At 32.3% G+C, this 18730-nt stretch overlaps 2 protein-coding genes across 2 annotated transcripts in view; both read right to left on the bottom strand.

The window, feature by feature from the left end:
* The window catches only part of LOC142975196 (ATP-binding cassette subfamily G member 4-like), a 31617-nt gene extending 17175 nt beyond the window's left edge, over positions 1–14442 (bottom strand). The window contains exons 1-3 of the mRNA XM_076117907.1: positions 14304–14442; positions 11002–11383; positions 4346–4463 (exon numbers count right to left, since the gene is read on the bottom strand). Of these exons, the coding sequence (XP_075974022.1) occupies positions 4346–4463; positions 11002–11119 (236 nt within the window). The 5' untranslated portion in view covers positions 11120–11383; positions 14304–14442. The remainder of the gene's footprint in view (positions 1–4345; positions 4464–11001; positions 11384–14303) is intronic.
* A 2024-nt stretch (positions 14443–16466) lies between these two features.
* Positions 16467–18730, bottom strand: part of LOC142975195 (ATP-binding cassette sub-family G member 1-like) — a 42161-nt gene continuing 39897 nt past the window's right edge. Inside the window, exons 11-13 of the mRNA XM_076117906.1 lie at positions 18401–18556; positions 17903–18086; positions 16467–17742 (exon numbers count right to left, since the gene is read on the bottom strand). Coding sequence (XP_075974021.1) covers positions 17588–17742; positions 17903–18086; positions 18401–18556 — 495 coding nt within the window. The 3' untranslated portion in view covers positions 16467–17587. The remainder of the gene's footprint in view (positions 17743–17902; positions 18087–18400; positions 18557–18730) is intronic.

Raw genomic sequence — 18730 nt, 5'->3', positions numbered from 1 at the left:
ATAAGTGAATCAGTGAGGTCGATAAGGCAGCTTTACTGCGAACTAATGAAATAATTCAGCACATTTTTTGGAAAAAATATTCACCATGCTTTGCACTTACATTACGAAAAATCTGCAAGCACAATTTCGTATTGTTGACAGTATTTATTGATTTAAATTACATGCTAATACTAGAATATACTTCCATTGTTTAAGTAAACATAATAATATGTTTGACTCGCATCACGATCTTTTTAACATGGTTATCATTTGAACCTTGGTACAGAGTGACGTCTATTAATATTTTCGCGACACTAGGTCAATGCTTGTCATATAATGATACGGATATGTTGATTATATTTACCGCACTTTTATATATCTTTAATATAGGTACCTAGCTTTGATAATAAGTTTAGTTCTATTTGTCGGTGTATAATATTTGAAGGAGGAAGTCAAAGGTTAAATATTTGATACTTTACATCACAAAGTAATGATAGATGTAAACTGTTTATGTTGTTAAGTATAGTCCAAAAGGTATTGACATATTTGTCGAATGAATACAGTTGATGACATGTTATTCTAATTTATAGGTAAGTATATGAGAATGAGGTTTGTATATTCCCGTAATAAATGGTAGTAATTACTACATAGAATCATAAAATTTTCATCTATCGTACGAGCAAGTTATAAACATGATTATTATGTCAACATGAGGTACAACTGTACAAGCGTCTTAAAGAGATTAGCAGTATATACTAGTACTAGCTGACCCGCGCAACTTCGCTTGCGTCGTAGCGTGATGATATAAAATATGCTTTTTTTTTACGAAAAATATTCTCAAAATCCATACTATATACTATATACTATATATATATACTATATACTATATATACTATATACTATATACTAAATACTATATACTATATACTATATACTATAATATTATAAATGCGAAAGTAACTCTGTCTGTCTGTCTGTCTGTCTGTCTGTCTGTCTGTCTGCTACTCAATCACGCCTAAACTACTGAACCAATTTGCATGAAATTTGGTATGGAGATATTTTGATACCCGAGAAAGGACATAGGCTACTTTTTACCCCAGGAAAATGACGCATTTCCCGGGAAAATTCAGGTTTCGAACGAAGTCGCGAATAATCAAACATGACATTGAATTAACAAAATTCCGTTGTCATGGCAACTGTTTTAATGGCGGATATGCCTTAGCGCGATTCGTTATAATAAGAGATATAAATAATTTTGAGAATATATTTCGTGAAAAAAAAAAACATATTTTATATCATCACGCTACTACCAATAGGAGCAGAGTAACAGTAAAAAGTGTTACAAAAACGTGGAAAATTCTGACCCGTTCTCTCTTATTGTATCGCAAGCGAAGTTGCGCGGGTCAGCTAGTTATTTATATCTCTTAGTATAACGAAGTCGCGCTAAGACATATCCGCCATTAAAACAGTTGCCATGGCAACGGAATTTTGTTAATTCAATGTCATTATAATATTGATTTTTCGCGACTTCGTTGAATTTTCTGAATTTTCCCGGGAAATGCGTCATTTTCCCGGGGTAAAAAGTAGCCTATGTCCTTTCTCGGGTATCAAAATATCTCCATACCAAATTTCATGCAAATTGGTTCAGTAGTTTAGACGTGATTGAGTAGCAGACAGACAGACAGACAGACAGACAGACAGACAGAGTTACTTTCGCATTTATAATATTAGTATGGATTCAGATGGCGCTGCAGGCTTACTCCTGACAGTATCGGGTCGAAAATCTAATTCGATTAGTTCGAATTCGAACAAATGTCTGAAAATAATCTACATCAAAAAATTCCATCACTTTACTTAAAACCAATGTTCAATCATTCGCTAGTTTGAAATTTAGAAGAAACTAGATTTAAGAAGAACTTCGATTTGACATTTGTTCGAACCAATCGAATTTGATTTACCACTCCATACTGTCGGGACCGTAAGCCTGCTGATTTTTTGGTTGCGATTCATAACATGATATAATATTTAAGTAAATTTAGCCTATATAATTAAATTACTTTATAGATATTATTACAATCAAAAACCTTGTTTTCTTCATCTTATTTTCCTTTTAGATTTACTTTGTAGTTATAAACCTTACCACAGGTAGTTACATCAAGGGATCAGTTTACAGTAAATAAATGTGTAATGGTTGGTAATTAACCTAGTTGTATTTGACCTCATACTCAATTGCAAAGGAAAAAATAATCCTGATGGCGGTTTTTCTAATATCAACATGGAATATTATTAAAGAACTAGTTTTCTACTATGGGAAAAAGGCGTGATTTAAGCATGATATATGTATAATATACGTATCTAACTAGTTTACACTCCAAATTCGATTTCAAAGTGTGTTTAAAGACTTTATTAATCGTTTTTAACCTTTTTTAATAGCTTGCATAGCTTTTAGATAAGACTTTAATTTCAGTCTTAATAACTTACTTATGTAAGCACAATTTCTGCCCACAAAAATTATACTTCCGTTATATTTACAATGAATAATTCAGGGTCAGAATCGTCGTAAAAACGAATAATAAAGTAGTTAAAATAATCGAATTCAATAAATATATAAGTTTTAAAGGAAAACAACCTTTGATACAACCACGTGGTGTTTTGTATTGAATTATGTCAGTATGACGACTCACTGAGATAATGCATTGTTCCGTTTGTAATGTAAACATACATTAGTATGTACGTATACGTATAATTGTCGTTCGTGATAGTTTCCTGAACCTTTGTCTATGTTATCTCTTACATTGAATATACATATGTGTAAAAATATAGCCTAGTAACACTTTAATACTTCAACATCAACATACTGATAAATTGTGGCATTTTTAATAATACTTATGTGGTGCAGGCAATACGTTATCTACTGGAATTATAAAATGACAGTTTTAGGTAATGTATTTAATATTCTAAATGACTAGTTCTACCTAATGTGTGATAATATTCCGAATGTATGAAATACTCATTTAAATCACATTAGGTACCTATTATATTGGTAAATAGTACCTGTTTGTAAAATTAGTATAACATTTGTTAACAAGAAGTATCTCCTGACTTAATAATACATTTTAGCAACAAAAGTTAGAGTTCATCACTTGGGGATCGTGCGATGTATGAACTTAATATCCATATTATAAATGCGAAGGTCTGTTTCTGTTTGTATATAACGCTTTTAAAAGAGACGAACTTAGAACGATTTTCATGATACACTAAGAAAACTGAGATCAAACATAATTTTACTTAATTTTCCCACATTTATGTGAAGTAACGGCAAGCAGTCACTGCTGGTGTAATATGATCGTTACGTTTTGTTTAATGTTTTATTACAATGCGGACTATGTATATCATGGAAAAGATAAAGTTTGACAATCAAACAGGCGATAATATGAATAAATTTTAATTAGGTAACTTACGCAGTGACGTAGCGAGATACATCAGTGATTATAGCGTTGATATTGTGGGTCAATACCACATTTATCATCGTGATTGATCGTGGTCACGTTGTACTACTAGTACAACGATTTTCGTGTAATAATATAACAATAAAAAACGTAGGTTTTAACCTAACGAGTGTAATTATAGTTCTTTATGATCTTGATGAATTTTATTTCTGAGACCTAATATAGAAAATTCTGTCAATTAGTGCAATCATTACGTAGAAATCCATGAAAAGGGAGCCAAATACACATAACCTTATCACTATAAACATTCAAAACCACACTATGAATGAATACAACTTTAACACAAAATGAATCAAATTATGGTCTAATTGAATAACACGTAATATTGAAATCATCGATTACGTAATTACTATTCAATATGCTAATCTATTGTAAAGCCAGCTGTCGCATAAAAGAGTAAGTAACACAATACTCAGTCGTAGCTGTATTATTTTGCACAGTAGTTATATAACTGCCTGTCAACAACGAGCTCTTAAGAAAACTGTTTTAATGTTCTTGCTAATGAAAAATGTCTTAACCCCAGTTTCTGAGTACATTTAGTAGTTTATCTATTCAATAGCGTTTTTTTTTTGTATGAGTTTTGACACTATTTAATAGATAAACTACCGTTAAATGTTCCTCAGAAATTAGACGTTAGTATTGTCTCCTACCCATGACAACCTAACCAAGTTATTAGGGTATTGATTTAAAAACAGAGATTCTGATACTAAAATTACAGTCACGTAGTTTTGTTATTCTTTTCTGTAAGCATATAATATAAGTATTAATGAAGATAATTGTTTCTATGGAGCATATATTAGTACTTTGTACGTGTCAGTGTTTTTAACGTGAGGTCGGTTCATAAAAAAATAACTCACGTATAGCCGGATAGAATGTCCATGAGTGTGCTCTTGCCGGCCCCAGACTGTCCCATGATGACTGTCAGCTCGCCAGCGTTGAAGGTTCCGCACACATCATTGAGAATTGTCTTGCGTCCTGAGACATACAGGAAAATATGTGATTAAGTTGATACAAATCATGAGGATACATCATATTAGTATCACTCGCGGATTTAGTAAGTATGTAAATATTGTTAACGGTGATCATGTGTTAATGTAAGAAATAAGTTAAAGATTCCAATGATATAACGTTTTGTTTTACCTGACTTAAGTAAATAAATACTATTACTTAAACATAAAAAGTTTAAGTAATATTATCTATACTAATATTATAAAGCTGAAGAGTTTGTTTGTTTGTTTGAACGCGCTAATCTCAGGAACTACGGGCCTGATTTGAAAAATTCTTTCAGTGTTCGATAGCCCATTTATCGAGGAAGGTTATAGGCTATATATCATCACGCTACGACCAATAGGAGCGGAGTAGCAATGAAAAATGTTACAAAAACGGGGGAAAAATTCACCCGTTCTCTCTTATGTGACGCAAGCGAAGTTGCGCGGGTCAGCTAGTTCATAAATAACCTATGAATTGAAACTAGAAACTATGTTAGTTTAGATCGTATTAGTATTAGTGTTATATCACCGAATAATTCAGAAGTATTATACTACCAGACCTCTTGGGCGTTTTTTGGTTCATAAGAACAATTGTTCAAAGCTTAGCCGCATGATAAGGCTCCGTATTTCATAATGACTGAGATCGCCTCATACGAATGACTCAGTTATTCGTACGATAAAGGAAGATATTAATAACAAAAAGGACGTTGACAATTGGATATGCCTACGTGAATTTCGAAATGTCTAATCGAGAATCATCTGGATAATATTCCATTAGAGGTCATCTTATATGTTTCGGAAACATTGTACAGAACTATTAAATTTAGAACTTTATTTTCTTTCTGATTTGTTATTGGAACAAATGTCAATATAGTATGAGATTCATGGCATAGGAACAGATCTTAATAATTATTTAGAGTAATATTGTTGAAAATTTCAAGAAGATGTCACAATTAATGGTTTTAATTTCTACAATGCAAATAAATTCCTTATAAGTGTACACTCTAAGAAGGCATACGTATAACATATGAAGAAGCAGGTAATAAAGCGATGCGGATGCGGAACAAGCTCCGGAAAGCGTTTTGCCTGTTCAGAATCTCACATGATGTTTGTTTCTTTAATGTGTTTGTATTATTCGTCAGTTAGCTGGCGTCTGCGGTGTCGCTAATCTTTATTTTCTCCGAGAAAACTCAAAATACCTCAATATCCAGTCCCACAAATCTGTCAAATAAATATCTTAGTTGAAATGTTTTAGTTCGAATGTCGTAGATCATTTATTAAAATTTTATATTCATTATAATAATAACTGTTACGAAATTACTACTTTTCTTCAATTTTCTTTCACTGACTTGTTTGCATGTATTGATCTTACAATCAACTTTATTGTTTAAATACATAAATTGAGAATTGTTAACTCTCCATTCTTTAATTTTCTTTTACGTTTTAATGGTGAAGTATGACTATGGTACACCTCATAAACCTATGTACAATATGAGCAACTAAACCTATACACTAACATATCTTTACGTTTTGTCACGTAGTTATAATTTTCTCACACGATCTGCGCAGTTTTTAGTAAGAATCTCTTGCAATTCAACATCGCACTTTGTAAAAGAGACGTACGTAAGTACATAGGTAAGACGCATGCGAATATACTGATGCATAATATGTACTCCACGTGGCGAGTGGTCACGCCTACTGTTAATGAAACTTGATGCAAGGCGAAGATTCACTGTGATTCGAATAAAATAATGATACACTTAAAGTTTAGTTAACGTCTACTTGATTTTAAGGATTTTCTGCCCGAAAAGTTGATTTTGTATTACGTTTTACGCATTAACGTCGTTTTTGACCAGTTCATTAAGCTGTACTATATACTGTTGAGCGTTGGTTTCAGCCACTCGACACTGTCGTTAGAGGTTTGGTTGAATGCGTTTATGCTAGAATGCAAAATGGTAAGAACAATGTGATGTAATTCGTATTCACAACGCATTAACGTTAAATACATCTTTGGAATACTGCGTCAAAATCAAAAGTCAAGGCTGTGAAAGTTGCGAATAGATACTATGATAATAAGAGTTTTTTGTAACAATATATTATAAATACACGTAATATTTATTTTCCTCATAAGAAAATTGCTTACGAACTTCATTTATGAACACTTTGTAGTTAACCAAAATAATACGTATCTTACCTAGGGAAGACAATCAATATTTACATAATTATCTCCAACCAAAGTAATATAAAAACACTCATATTTATGTTCAAACTTATAATAATCGTATTGAAATATTGGACTTCAATCTCTTGGCTGATTGTGCACCTCTATTGACTCTATTCTATGTTTAATTAAGTATTGTAATGTTTTTGTTTTCCCTGGTTTTGATTAGAGTATTTACTTCAATATCTTTCTTAAATAACTATGGCAAAGTCATTACATAACGTTGTCATTGTGTTAATATTCCTATATATTTTGTAAACAAATATATTTATGTCAGGGGATAACATGCGCTTTGGTATTGAAATTCTCAAATATTTTCTAGTTACAATCCCAAAATCTTCACGCAAAAAGACTACTACAATGTGTGGTCGAATCGATTTGGGCTATAGTCCAAGAAGACATCAGACAGATTAATTTAAGAATATTCGATTTGTAGACGGTTAGGTAAAAACTGTTGATTGACTGCTATAGAGCGTCTTATAACTAAACATTTTTTCTTAAACTTATACAAATGTCAATAGATATTACATCAATTAAACTATGATGCTTTTATTTAATTACTACCAAACTTATTTGTTATTTAGTTTGAACGGATGTTTTCGATCGTGTTATGTTACATGATCTACTGAATTCTTAGCTGAGATCAGTGTATGTTTATTTTTATTTACATTAAGATGTAACATAACATTACAATACTATTTATTGAAAGGGATAGCTATAAGTTGCCTCATGTTGCTAAACTAGAGACAAAACCAAATTTTCCCAATTATGTGTTCCTAACATTCCGGTGCAAACAGGGTGACTAGTTTTACAGGTTGCGTAGATATTTTGTCAGAAGTTTGAATCTGCTTTAGGTTACGTAAGTACCTACTGATTAATGATATATTTTACTATGTACTTTTTGTATGTGCGGTTTTTACTTTAAATTTGTAATTTTAGAAAAACCTCAATTTAAAACGAAACACGATTTAAGATAATAAATGTACAAAGTGCGTGTTTGATAGTACAATAATTGTACGTAAATATCCGATACTTGGCGATAGCGAATGATACTTCAGAGATTATAGCCATGGTCATCGTGTACGACAAATAAGGGCTCGGTTTACTATCAAGTTAACAATATTCCATGTCCTGTGGCACTAAATCTTATGTATAGTGAATTACGCACTATTTCCTTCCTATAAGATTGCTACTACAATTCTATTTGACCATATAAAAACAATTTACTCACATGTCATAAGACGCATTTATTTTGTTTTCAACATTCATTTATTCCTCTAAATGAGATTCAGATGTTTAAAATGAACTTAGCTAGAATTTGGTTAGTGTTAAAGTAAAACCGACAAACGGGGGAACAAATGATGAAGTTGATACACAAATCTAATGCAGATAACCTAGAATCATATTCATCAGCATAACTTATTAATGTTGTTCATTCTGGTGAAAGTAGAATATTGTTTAGTAGATTAACAAACTACCCTGCCCTAATGACATTCAACTGTATATCGCGTGCAGCATCAACGTTGGCCACAACTCCCTAGAGACCAACTTTCGCGTAAAACATACATAGAAATTCCAATAATTGTATAGTTAAACTACATTTTGATATGATATTCATTATCAAGATACATTTTATTCATTTACTCTCTACCATTCTATAACAGAGATTGATAAAATACATCGTGAATACAACATTATTGGGCGATTATTCTAAAAGATGAACATTATGAGACATCAATATTTAAAGGTCATATAATATAGGCGTAGATGACACCATTAAAACATAATAACTTCTAATGTGTGACTGAAAGTTTTTTTATTTTTACATAAACTTAAAATAATATAATTTGTGACTTTTATTAATTGACCCTTACCTTGCTCTGCTTATTAAAAAAACAAATCATGCTGCTTATTAAATCAAGGTGACAATTTGTTAGATAAGTATGACGCGAGAAAGTTAAAGGTAAGCGCCCTTTAAAGACTTGTTTTGATTCGGTGCGCGTTGTGTAATTTCCCATCTCTATTGTTAGTAGCTCAAGTTTGTTTATCGTTTTTAAACGTTAAACGTGCCTGCTTCGGCATGGTGTGGTTTAACTCTAAATATAAATGACCTTGTTCTGAATATGTTCATAGTAGTTGAGCTTTTTTTATAACTTTTCGTTCTATTTTACTCCCCCAAGGCGTGAAGTCGTCAAGCAAAGTTGAATTAATAGTTTAATTGTGACTTAAGGCCTAAAATAATGACATGAACTACTACCTAAGTGCTGTTCATATTTATTGCCTTTCAGTTGACAAGCTATCTGTAATTGAATTTGAACTTGACTTCTTATTTTCAGTGATTTTTTATTTCTGACCACGACATTGTTAATAGAATTTTAGAGGAAAAAGGTATTATACATATGTGTTTATCCAGGTAATAAACTACATGTATACATTTAATTTCATCAATGCTTCTTCAGTTATTTTGCGTGGATGAATTACATTTTTTTTATAATATATTCGTCTATACAAACTTACGCATTTTTAATATTAGAAGGATTATAGCAGAATAACAACAAGTTGTGTAACCAAGGAAATGTGAATCACTGTCACATCCTGAGCTTATGTGCGTTATTAAAATCATTCACCCCCGGTTTCTGAGGTACATTTAGCGGTAGTTTATCTATTCAATAGCGTATTTTTAAATGAGTTTTAACGCTGTACTCAGAAACCGGGGGTTAATGGTTTGTAAAGGACTTCGGAATCTAGTGGGATTGATAAAACTTAACAAATGTTCTTTATTTAAAGTTGTAAGTTTCAATTATCCTCTAACACTGTTATACCATCTAGGTATTTCATGTGATACGTGTTTAGCTTTGTGCTTTTTAATACAAACATAAATGTTATTTTTACCTTTAAATTTTCCTATGCTTCGGTTAAGTTCAGTTTCAGTAGTTTTTCTAATAAGTTACTGGAAAACGAGTGTTAGTGGTAATTTTGTGAAATGAGTAATATACTGCCTGAAATGGGAATTTCCGATTTCATTCTATAGTTGAGGATAATTATGATAAATATTAAATATCTAAGGTCATCCGCGGCGGGTTTACTATATTGAGTTCTTATGATAAGTGATAACGAATTAACCGATAACTTTAACTATCTGATGGTATCTACACATATTAATATGTGTACAATTTCATGTGCTTATTATAAATAACCAAAATTGGCTATTATTCTTTGTTTGAGACTGGCGTCAACAAAATTGAATTTTATGGTTTTTATGCTGTTCATCTCATGACTGATGTTCAACTCACGAATTATTCGTTTAGGAAAAACTATTGTTAGGGTCTCTACTTGAAAAAAGAGCTACTAATTTCTCACATTATTTCTCTAACTTTAATGCTCCTGGGTATTTAAGGTATAGGCATTTAGTAAATGGTCACGTTAGAGTCTAAATGTGTAAATGTTGTTTTTGATCAAAACTTATGGTGAATAAAATAATATTTGATATTTTAACTTTAACGCGCCTGTAAAGTTGATAGGCGTAACTCGATGCTCAGCAGGTACATTATAAAGATATTATTTTATAGCAGACATAGCCTATTCTATTATCTTGTTTTAGCCTAAAACCACGCGCACGCTTTGTTTATAAGCGTGTTTGGTATGTTTGCCAATTAACTAATGTGTTAATTTACTAGTTTAAAATGGTACTAATTTATTACTTTTGCTGTGTGAGTGACATTGAGTGTAATAATACCAGTGGATTCGTAATTATGCATTTAATCAAGTAGTCTCGACCCTGTGACTTTTACAAGACTGCAGGGCCGATTGTTTTGTTTACGAAAAAGTGCTCAACGATCTACATTTTAAAGATAACTTGATGGAGATAACATGAAAAGTTGTAGTGTAGAGCGTAAAGAGTGAGACAATGAACACCATTAAGATGTGTGGTTATCTAAAGTTTGTTTAACTTGTTTTCTTTAATATCAGAAAAAAAAAATTGTTTTTTAAGTTCTCGTGTTCAGATAAAAAAAAATGTATTCATTAGCATGCCAATACGAGGATGGATCATTGTGTTAGCTCGTTTACACTTAAAGTAGAATTCGCCAATATTAAATGTGTGAATACGATTTGGTGGGGGATTAGTAAGACAAGGCAATATGTAATGAGATTGAGTCCATTCTTAAATAGAATAATTTAGATAAGATATCATTGTTACTTAACGATATACATACATATACCTACTTACGTCTGGCATATCGAGGTGTCTACGTCTTTTATAAATGAAGTAAACAAAGTTGTTAGTACGGTAAAAGTTCCTTACCTCCAGCAAAATAGCCATGTCGTACGGAGTAGTTAACGTTTTCAAAAGATATATTTAGAGAATCTTCCACTAGGGACGTGGAATTAGTCTCTTGGGATTCTGAATGTTCGCTAGCCATGTTTATGAACTTTCACTCACACAAACAGAAATAACTATATCACAACAAACACAGTTTCCATCGCGCGCTAATTTGAACAAAGAAACGCGCATGTAAACAAAGAGTTGCGCGGCAGTTGCGTGTCGCCCGACGCCCAAGCGCGCGAGCTGTAGAAGGCGAACTGTGTCTGCGCAGGCGGCACCGACGCTGCGATTATCGGTCGTTCTCCCCCACTCCCCACATGGTCGCCAGCTGACCAACTCCAGCAGTCGCTTGCTGTTATCGCTGCAAGACAAACCAGATAGATATGACAATTACAGTGAAAACTAGTGAATGCGACAGTTGCGCTTCGGCAACCATTGCCACTGTGACGCAGTTCAACATCTCCATGCCGAAATAAACAATTGATCAAAAATTGAATACCAACATTACTTACCAACCTTTTTTAACTTAGATTTTTATTAGGGCTGTATGTATAATATAAAATAAATTATGTCCCACTGCTGGGCAATGGCCTCCTCCCGTAATGAGGGACGGGTAAGGCTGAGTCTACCACGCTGGCCAATTGCAGTTTGGGGACTTTGCGTACCTTAAAGAACTGTTTTAAAGAACTCTCAGGCATGCAAGGTTGCATCACGATGTTATCCTTTACCGTTGGAACATGTGGTAATTATTCCTAATAGACACATAACGCTATCAAATTTAAAGTGATATACAAGTTTTATAAAAGAACAAATCACGTCTTTGCCCTCTGATTCTTAATTATTCCAAATTACCGAACAATAGGAAAAGTGAAAAGCGTAGAAAATCGACTCAATGATATTGTTTTTGCAAAACTGAAACAACAGCTACAGCTAAGCCTTCAAATAAGAAACTTGATTGCGGAATCGTTCATTCGCTTCTTTATTGCACTTAAACAATGACGTAGCACATCTGCGTTGTACACTTGCTTGATAAAGAATAAAAAATGCAAGTTTTATGTCGAAACAGTTAAAGTTTAAATATAACAATATTATAATAAAATAGGTCACCAATTCTAAGTTACTTTTTTTTAAGATCTCTTATGTGGTACCCGAGATCCGTTAAGTGGTTCATTGGTGATTTCCATTTTACGTTCCAAAGGACCATCGTTTTATCTATTGTAATCAATAGAGATAACCTTCGTGCTCAGTACTATAACCGTATGAATCAATATTCCATTGTATCGTAGTATGAGTAGATACTAAACTGTGTCATTGTTCATTACTTATGAATTCTTATAAATTAATATATTTAATGAATGAAATAAATTTCTGAAAAAGAAATAATAGTTTTCTTAAGGCTTTTACTACTACAAAATTGCAGCAAGATTTGCTTTTCAGGATTACAGTTTGTGTTTGATTTCAGCATAAAAGTTAAGTTGTTACGTTAATGTTTAGTTTTCTTTAACATATCGTTCTTAAAAGTCTATTTTTATCAGAATTCTTGTTTAATTCAACTATTCTATGAATCATGTTTAATTGTATAGTTTTTGATAGTTATGCTTGTTACCTGTCTGTTATATAGTTAGCTTACTTGTCAGCATCACTCTACTAAGATATCCTTTTTGTTATGAATGAAAATATATTTAAAAGCTCATTATAAACTTGTTAAATATTTCGTTAAAATGTTATATACAGTAATTTTATATAGGTAACAATCGCTCAATGTAGGGATCTTAAAATGTTTCCTTAATAAGTTATAAGTACTTACTAATAGAGTTTGGAGACCCCTATAACCTTTAGAGTCTATAAAGTCTTTAACGAAACAATTTGGTGTTCATGTCACTGTTGCTAACTGTACAAATTAAGACAATAAGACGGTTACGTATGACCTGCGGTTAATCTTGTAGAGAACTGTCTAATAGCTTCAATATCTTTGGCATGTCCGGTCCCTTCAATAAGCGATAAATGACTCAGTGTATGAAAATGATACAAGGATACATTAATAATCTTGATAAGCTAATCTCAAAGTATTAGGGCGTCAACCGACATATTTCTCTTATATATATATCTAAGTTATATCAATAGGAAATAAGGTCTTCTCGAATAATAAATATTCTTTTTGTATAAATTAATACCACAAACAAGGCGCCGAATGAATCCCTCTACTAAACCTTTTGTTTAATTAATTAGTCTAGGTATATATTTTTTTATTTTTTATATTCCAGGTTACTCTAATCTTAATACTGTCATGACAAAATTGCTGAAAATTATATCAGAGTTTTTAAATTATAAAATTATTTCAGAGTTAATTCATTGAGTACAGCTTTGCCAAAACTACACTGTTAGATGTCGCTAAAACCTGTTTGCTTATTAGGGGATAATAAACAAATACTCCCAACGGCTTATTCAAGATCTTGTAAAAAACTTCTCACAAGATAATAATATACAATTTCTTTTAAATGACAATTGTTTCTAAGCCGAGCACAAACAACCTTTATTTTAACGCAGACATTTGCGTCGTTGTCAGCTATCAGCGTGCGCAATGTTGGTGACTAACAACAATATGTTTCAGTCTCGGTGCTCCTTTCTTTAACATATTTGTTTGTCATAACACTACAAAGGTTTATTTAAAGGCTAAAAAACTTTACATTTTATTCAATTACTTTTTGCCACGAAATTTGACTCGCTTCCGTAATTCTTTTTTTATGTATCTTGAACAATCAAGTTTACGCGGCTCTATTTGGTGTTTTTTATCAATCGTTTAGCGTTCAGTCGTAATAGTAATATGTGATCCAGTAGTAATATGTGAAAACGTTGCGGATTGTACGTTTAACTACTCTGATATAAATGAACCTAGATGTAAGTGTGTTTGTTTTCCCTAATAAAGTAATAAAACTTGTTTTATTTTATACAGCGCTGAATATGCTGCCAAAAATTTGGTGTTATGACCATTTCTTTAACCCATAGAGAAAAGTCTTCTGCGAGGCAGTCGCATGCACTACCGACCGCGCCATAGAGGCAGGACAGTCGGTCCATTTGATTCGCTTCCGGCACTTATCAGGCTGATAGATAAAGAATTTAGAAAAAAAATAGGTTAAAAACTATGACGTCATGACAACCTAATAAATGATACTATGTACTATATTATAAAAGCGTTCTAGACCCTTAAATATGAAGCTAATTTGTGCGACATAATTAAGATAATCAACGCATGATAATTTTATAGGTATAGAAATACTTACATTTTAATAATTGTACTTTGGATATGGCGTAATCCGAAATCAAAGAATTTGATTAGACGTGGTCAGAAAGAATATACGAATAATAAAGGTGCTCTCTATTAACTATAACGTTGTAGTGGCCACTGCTAGCGGAAGCAAGCTTTATCTCTCTATGTATATGTACGAAACGCAGTATAATTTTTGTTATCGCAAAATAAAAGTAACGGATTTTTATAACTAGAACACGAATTATAAAAAAGATAATATAGTCGTGAAAAATAAAAAGAGGTGTTTTATTTTTTTACGATTGTCTATAGTTAATCTTGAAAGATAGTACATGTACGCGTGTCACGCTACAATCGTATTTTTTCAGTACCTACTTCTTAAAGTGGTCAGAGCGTGACAAAATATCTGTCGGACTCTAAAAATCAATTTAAATATTTTTTCTAGGATATTGGGTGGATTAGACCTTCAATAATACCTGAAATCTCTTTAGATCTTCTTGTCGATATTCTAATCAAATCATATTTTCACACCTGCAATGATAAAAGTAATATCTCAAGCTTTAAGATAAAACTTGTGTGGTATCTAGTATTTGCACATACTCCACTTCCGTGTTGTATTGTCACAAGCAATTACAAAAGTAATAACAACTGACCAATATCAAATACTGCGCCGTTTTATTTTAACATTTCTGAATGACGATGAATTACAACTCGCAACCGCAATGTAGGCGCCGAGCACTTCGTAGGCCTCTCGTGTATATAATTTAGCTTTGTCTAGACTAAAATATTTAAAGTTATTCAGGTCAACAATGCTTTATTGTCCACCTGACTCGTTTCTTTGTGCAGGATTCCTATTTTAATGATATCATTTTTTTTTCAATACTGCATTTGATGTCAGTATCGGTCTATTTATTCACATATCGGTCTATTTAAGACACTGATTCCAAAATGTTGAATTGGTACCCGGTACACAGTATTTAAGGTAATTGTATATTACGAGTACTGTATTTTACTTTGTTCTCTTTAGTTTACAAATTCATGTGAGTAACCTAATAAACGCTTGTAAATTATTAAAAGCTGTAGTTTACTACAATACTAATTGGTAATGTGAGCTAGTAGGTGGGTAGGTAATCATTTAGTAGTGTATAGGTACTTTTGTATGGAGCACACCTTGTATATTTTTCCTTTCTGATACTCGTATAGGTACAAAGGTTTTGGTTAAGCATGCATTTAATGGCCTATTAATTAAAATATAAATATTTATATTTATGTCACGATTTTGTAGCTACTTTATTGCCCTATGTGAATGATATTATTAGTAAATAACTTGAGTACCGTCTTGGTTGCTACCCATTACCACCACTAGGGTTGCCATATCCAGGCTGATTATTTCCTGGACATTTCTCGGGCCACGAACGGAATCAGATTTTTGGTCTCCGGTCCGAGGCTACATTAGGAATGACTAAAAAAAAACATCGTAGCGTCGTAGCTTCATAAAAACAAGTATTTTTTCATTCCAGTTTGGCGCAGTGGTTTAAGAGGTCACCTCGCCGCAACAATCGTAGCGCCGCGTGTAGTGGGTTCGAATCCCACCCGGCACAAATCTTTGTGTGATAAGCACGAGTATTATTTTGTCCTGAGCCTGGATGTCAATTTATCTATGTAGGTGTGTATTTAGAAGTATTAAAGTATGATAATCAGTTATTTGGTTACCATAGTACAAACTCTGCTTAGTTTGGAATCAAATGACCGTGTGTGAGTTGTCCAATTATAATTATTTATTTATTTCGGGACAGCAAAGAAAAATTAAGGGACACATGACAGCACGTAAAATTCCGGGACAATCCCGGAAATTCCTAACCACCACTCAATCATCGAAGATCATTAGTTAAATAAAGTTGTATCTGGTAGAAATTTGTGTCACGTTATTAAGATTATCAAATAAGTAAAAATGCCCTGTAATCTGGTTTTGGTGAAGGTTTGCGTTGTTTGCTCAAATTATGAACAAAAAATGGTGATATCCATTCCGAACACCATCAAGAACTTTTTCTTTAAGTTGAAATGATGGCAGTAATTATGTGGCTAATATGAAATACGAAGTGAAGCTTTTGATTACCTAGTTGAAATTCATTCTGAAGAAGGTAAGAAACATTTTAGGGATAAATAAATAAAAGTCATCTTTATTTTCGTCACTGGTTATAATTTATTAATTTGGTAAACCTTTGATGGAGTGAATTATATAGTATCAGTCAAGCATTACAGTTATGTCTCAGATGACCGCCTTTGAGATTCATAATGTAACTTGTAAATTGTACATCCATTTCGCGAAATGACTTAAAAAATCTAAAAAGGCTAGAAATAAAGGCTTTAAAAGTAACGAGAACATGACAAAAATGACGTACCGGTATGTAGGTAGAAAAAAATAAGGTTTTTTGATCTTTTAACTTGCACGACCAGCGTGCTTCATAATTTCAGTAGTCATTGTCTCGAGTTAAAAAGCCTTTGCAGCGTTGCATTATACAAATCGCTTTCATCTTGATTTCATTAACTATAATTATGTAAGTTTACTTATATTAAAATAATTCTATAAATTCCTTCCAATAGGGCCCCTGTCATCTTAATATTATCCATTAGCCTATTTAATCTATTAAATTAATACTATTTAACGTTATATTAAATTCTTAAGTAGTTTCCACCAACGCATATCACATAAAATAATTTACCTTTTTTCTATAGTGTCACCATTTTTGTAACATATTATAATAACGTGATAATCATTACATATTTATAGCATATTACAATTACGATGCTTAAATATAATTAATAATACTAATAAACTTAACTATTATTATTTCATGAACGGCTCAGGCAAGATCGGCTTTTTAAAAAATGTAGAAATGATCAATGAAAACTAATGAAAAGTAAATAAGATAATTGAAACAGCGGTAACATTTATGTAATAGGAACAAAAAAAGTTTTTACAAATATAAGTAAGAACGAAAAGCTGTGATTTGTCTATTCGGAGTCTAAAAATTAGGAAAGAAATATGCAAATTTTCTGGCAAGAAGTCAGATCTTTACGATAAAACTGGAATTACATTCAACTTACTTTGGACTCGTTTGTACTAGAATAACAAATATTTGTATTTCTCGATAAATCCATTTCTCCGGTTATACTGTGTTATCTCGATCCAATATCGGTAAGTATGCCAAAATAGTAATTCTTCATTTTATGATTATTCTATGTCTGTTTACTTTTTTTGCCGATTTATACGAGTCATTTTCATAATAGTCTATTTATTTATCGTTTGTTGAGCCTGTACCAAAGTACGGCTGCAGTTAGAACGTGCATTAGTACTGCAGTAGACAGTACCAGCGCCATATTGCCGCCAATGTCCACGTTCTCCATGTCCATCTCTTTAAGGAAAGTCTTTGGTGTGATGTAGTGACAATATTCTGCAAGAAGGAAGAACTTGTTAAACTTGTGCCATTATAAACTACATACACACGGTAAAATGAGAGACTCTGAAATTCGCACAAGAGTGGCAATGTGATTTCGATTCATCCGGTCTAGTTTAAGATGCAAATTTTATAATAAATATTATAGCATTGATACCTTTAGAACAGTGCATTCTCGTCCTGTTAAACCCATAAACAGAATGGACGGCCACGTGGAAGCCAGCTCTGAAGTACGATATGTGATGCAGCCAACGGAAGGAGTACGGGGTGTCGACCAACGCAAGACAAAAGCCGAACACAGAGAACAAGCACGCCAATACTGGACCGATGAATACAGCAATCTGTAGAATAACGACAATATTGACGAATTATAAATATTCTTAATTTATAGTAAAAAAAAAAGATTACATGCATTGAATATGACCGAATGCAATGAATATATATTGTTTTATTTACTCTAAGCGTAAATTCCCGTATATACTATTATATATTAAACATGCAACGCGAGAGTTTCAAAGTTATGATACTCTACGGTCTCTGGCACACCTTAAAAGTGTATTATTTCTATTCTTAAAACAAGGAAAATTATAAAATTTAAAAGGTAGAACATAATATAGACTTTACTGATGATTAAATAAGTGTTAGTTATTCTTACCCTGGTAGGTGTCGTGGATCCTATAAAGTATCCCCATGCTTGAGCGCAGAGCGACGTGGCAACAATGGTCGCGAGGAACAACGTCGCTCGGTTTGGCTCCATTGGGTTGTCAGTTAGCCAGTAAGATAGCACTACGTATGATACGCATGATATCATCTGAAATTATTATACAAATATTAAAAAATGGAAAAAAATCATCATTTAAGGTCAATCTGGTTTTTAGCTCTTAGTAGGTATTGGAATCCTCAAAATTAAAATTGGTTTTTATTATTTTGAAGCAAAAAAAGACGAAATTATGTTAATGTCTGCTTAGGAAAACTAAAAAATATA

Source organism: Anticarsia gemmatalis, chromosome 9, assembly GCF_050436995.1.
Source record: "Anticarsia gemmatalis isolate Benzon Research Colony breed Stoneville strain chromosome 9, ilAntGemm2 primary, whole genome shotgun sequence".
NCBI classification, from domain to species: Eukaryota; Metazoa; Arthropoda; class Insecta; order Lepidoptera; family Erebidae; genus Anticarsia; species Anticarsia gemmatalis.
The sequence above is the reverse complement of the archived record's forward strand: the minus strand, read 5'-3'. Positions and strand labels throughout refer to the sequence as shown.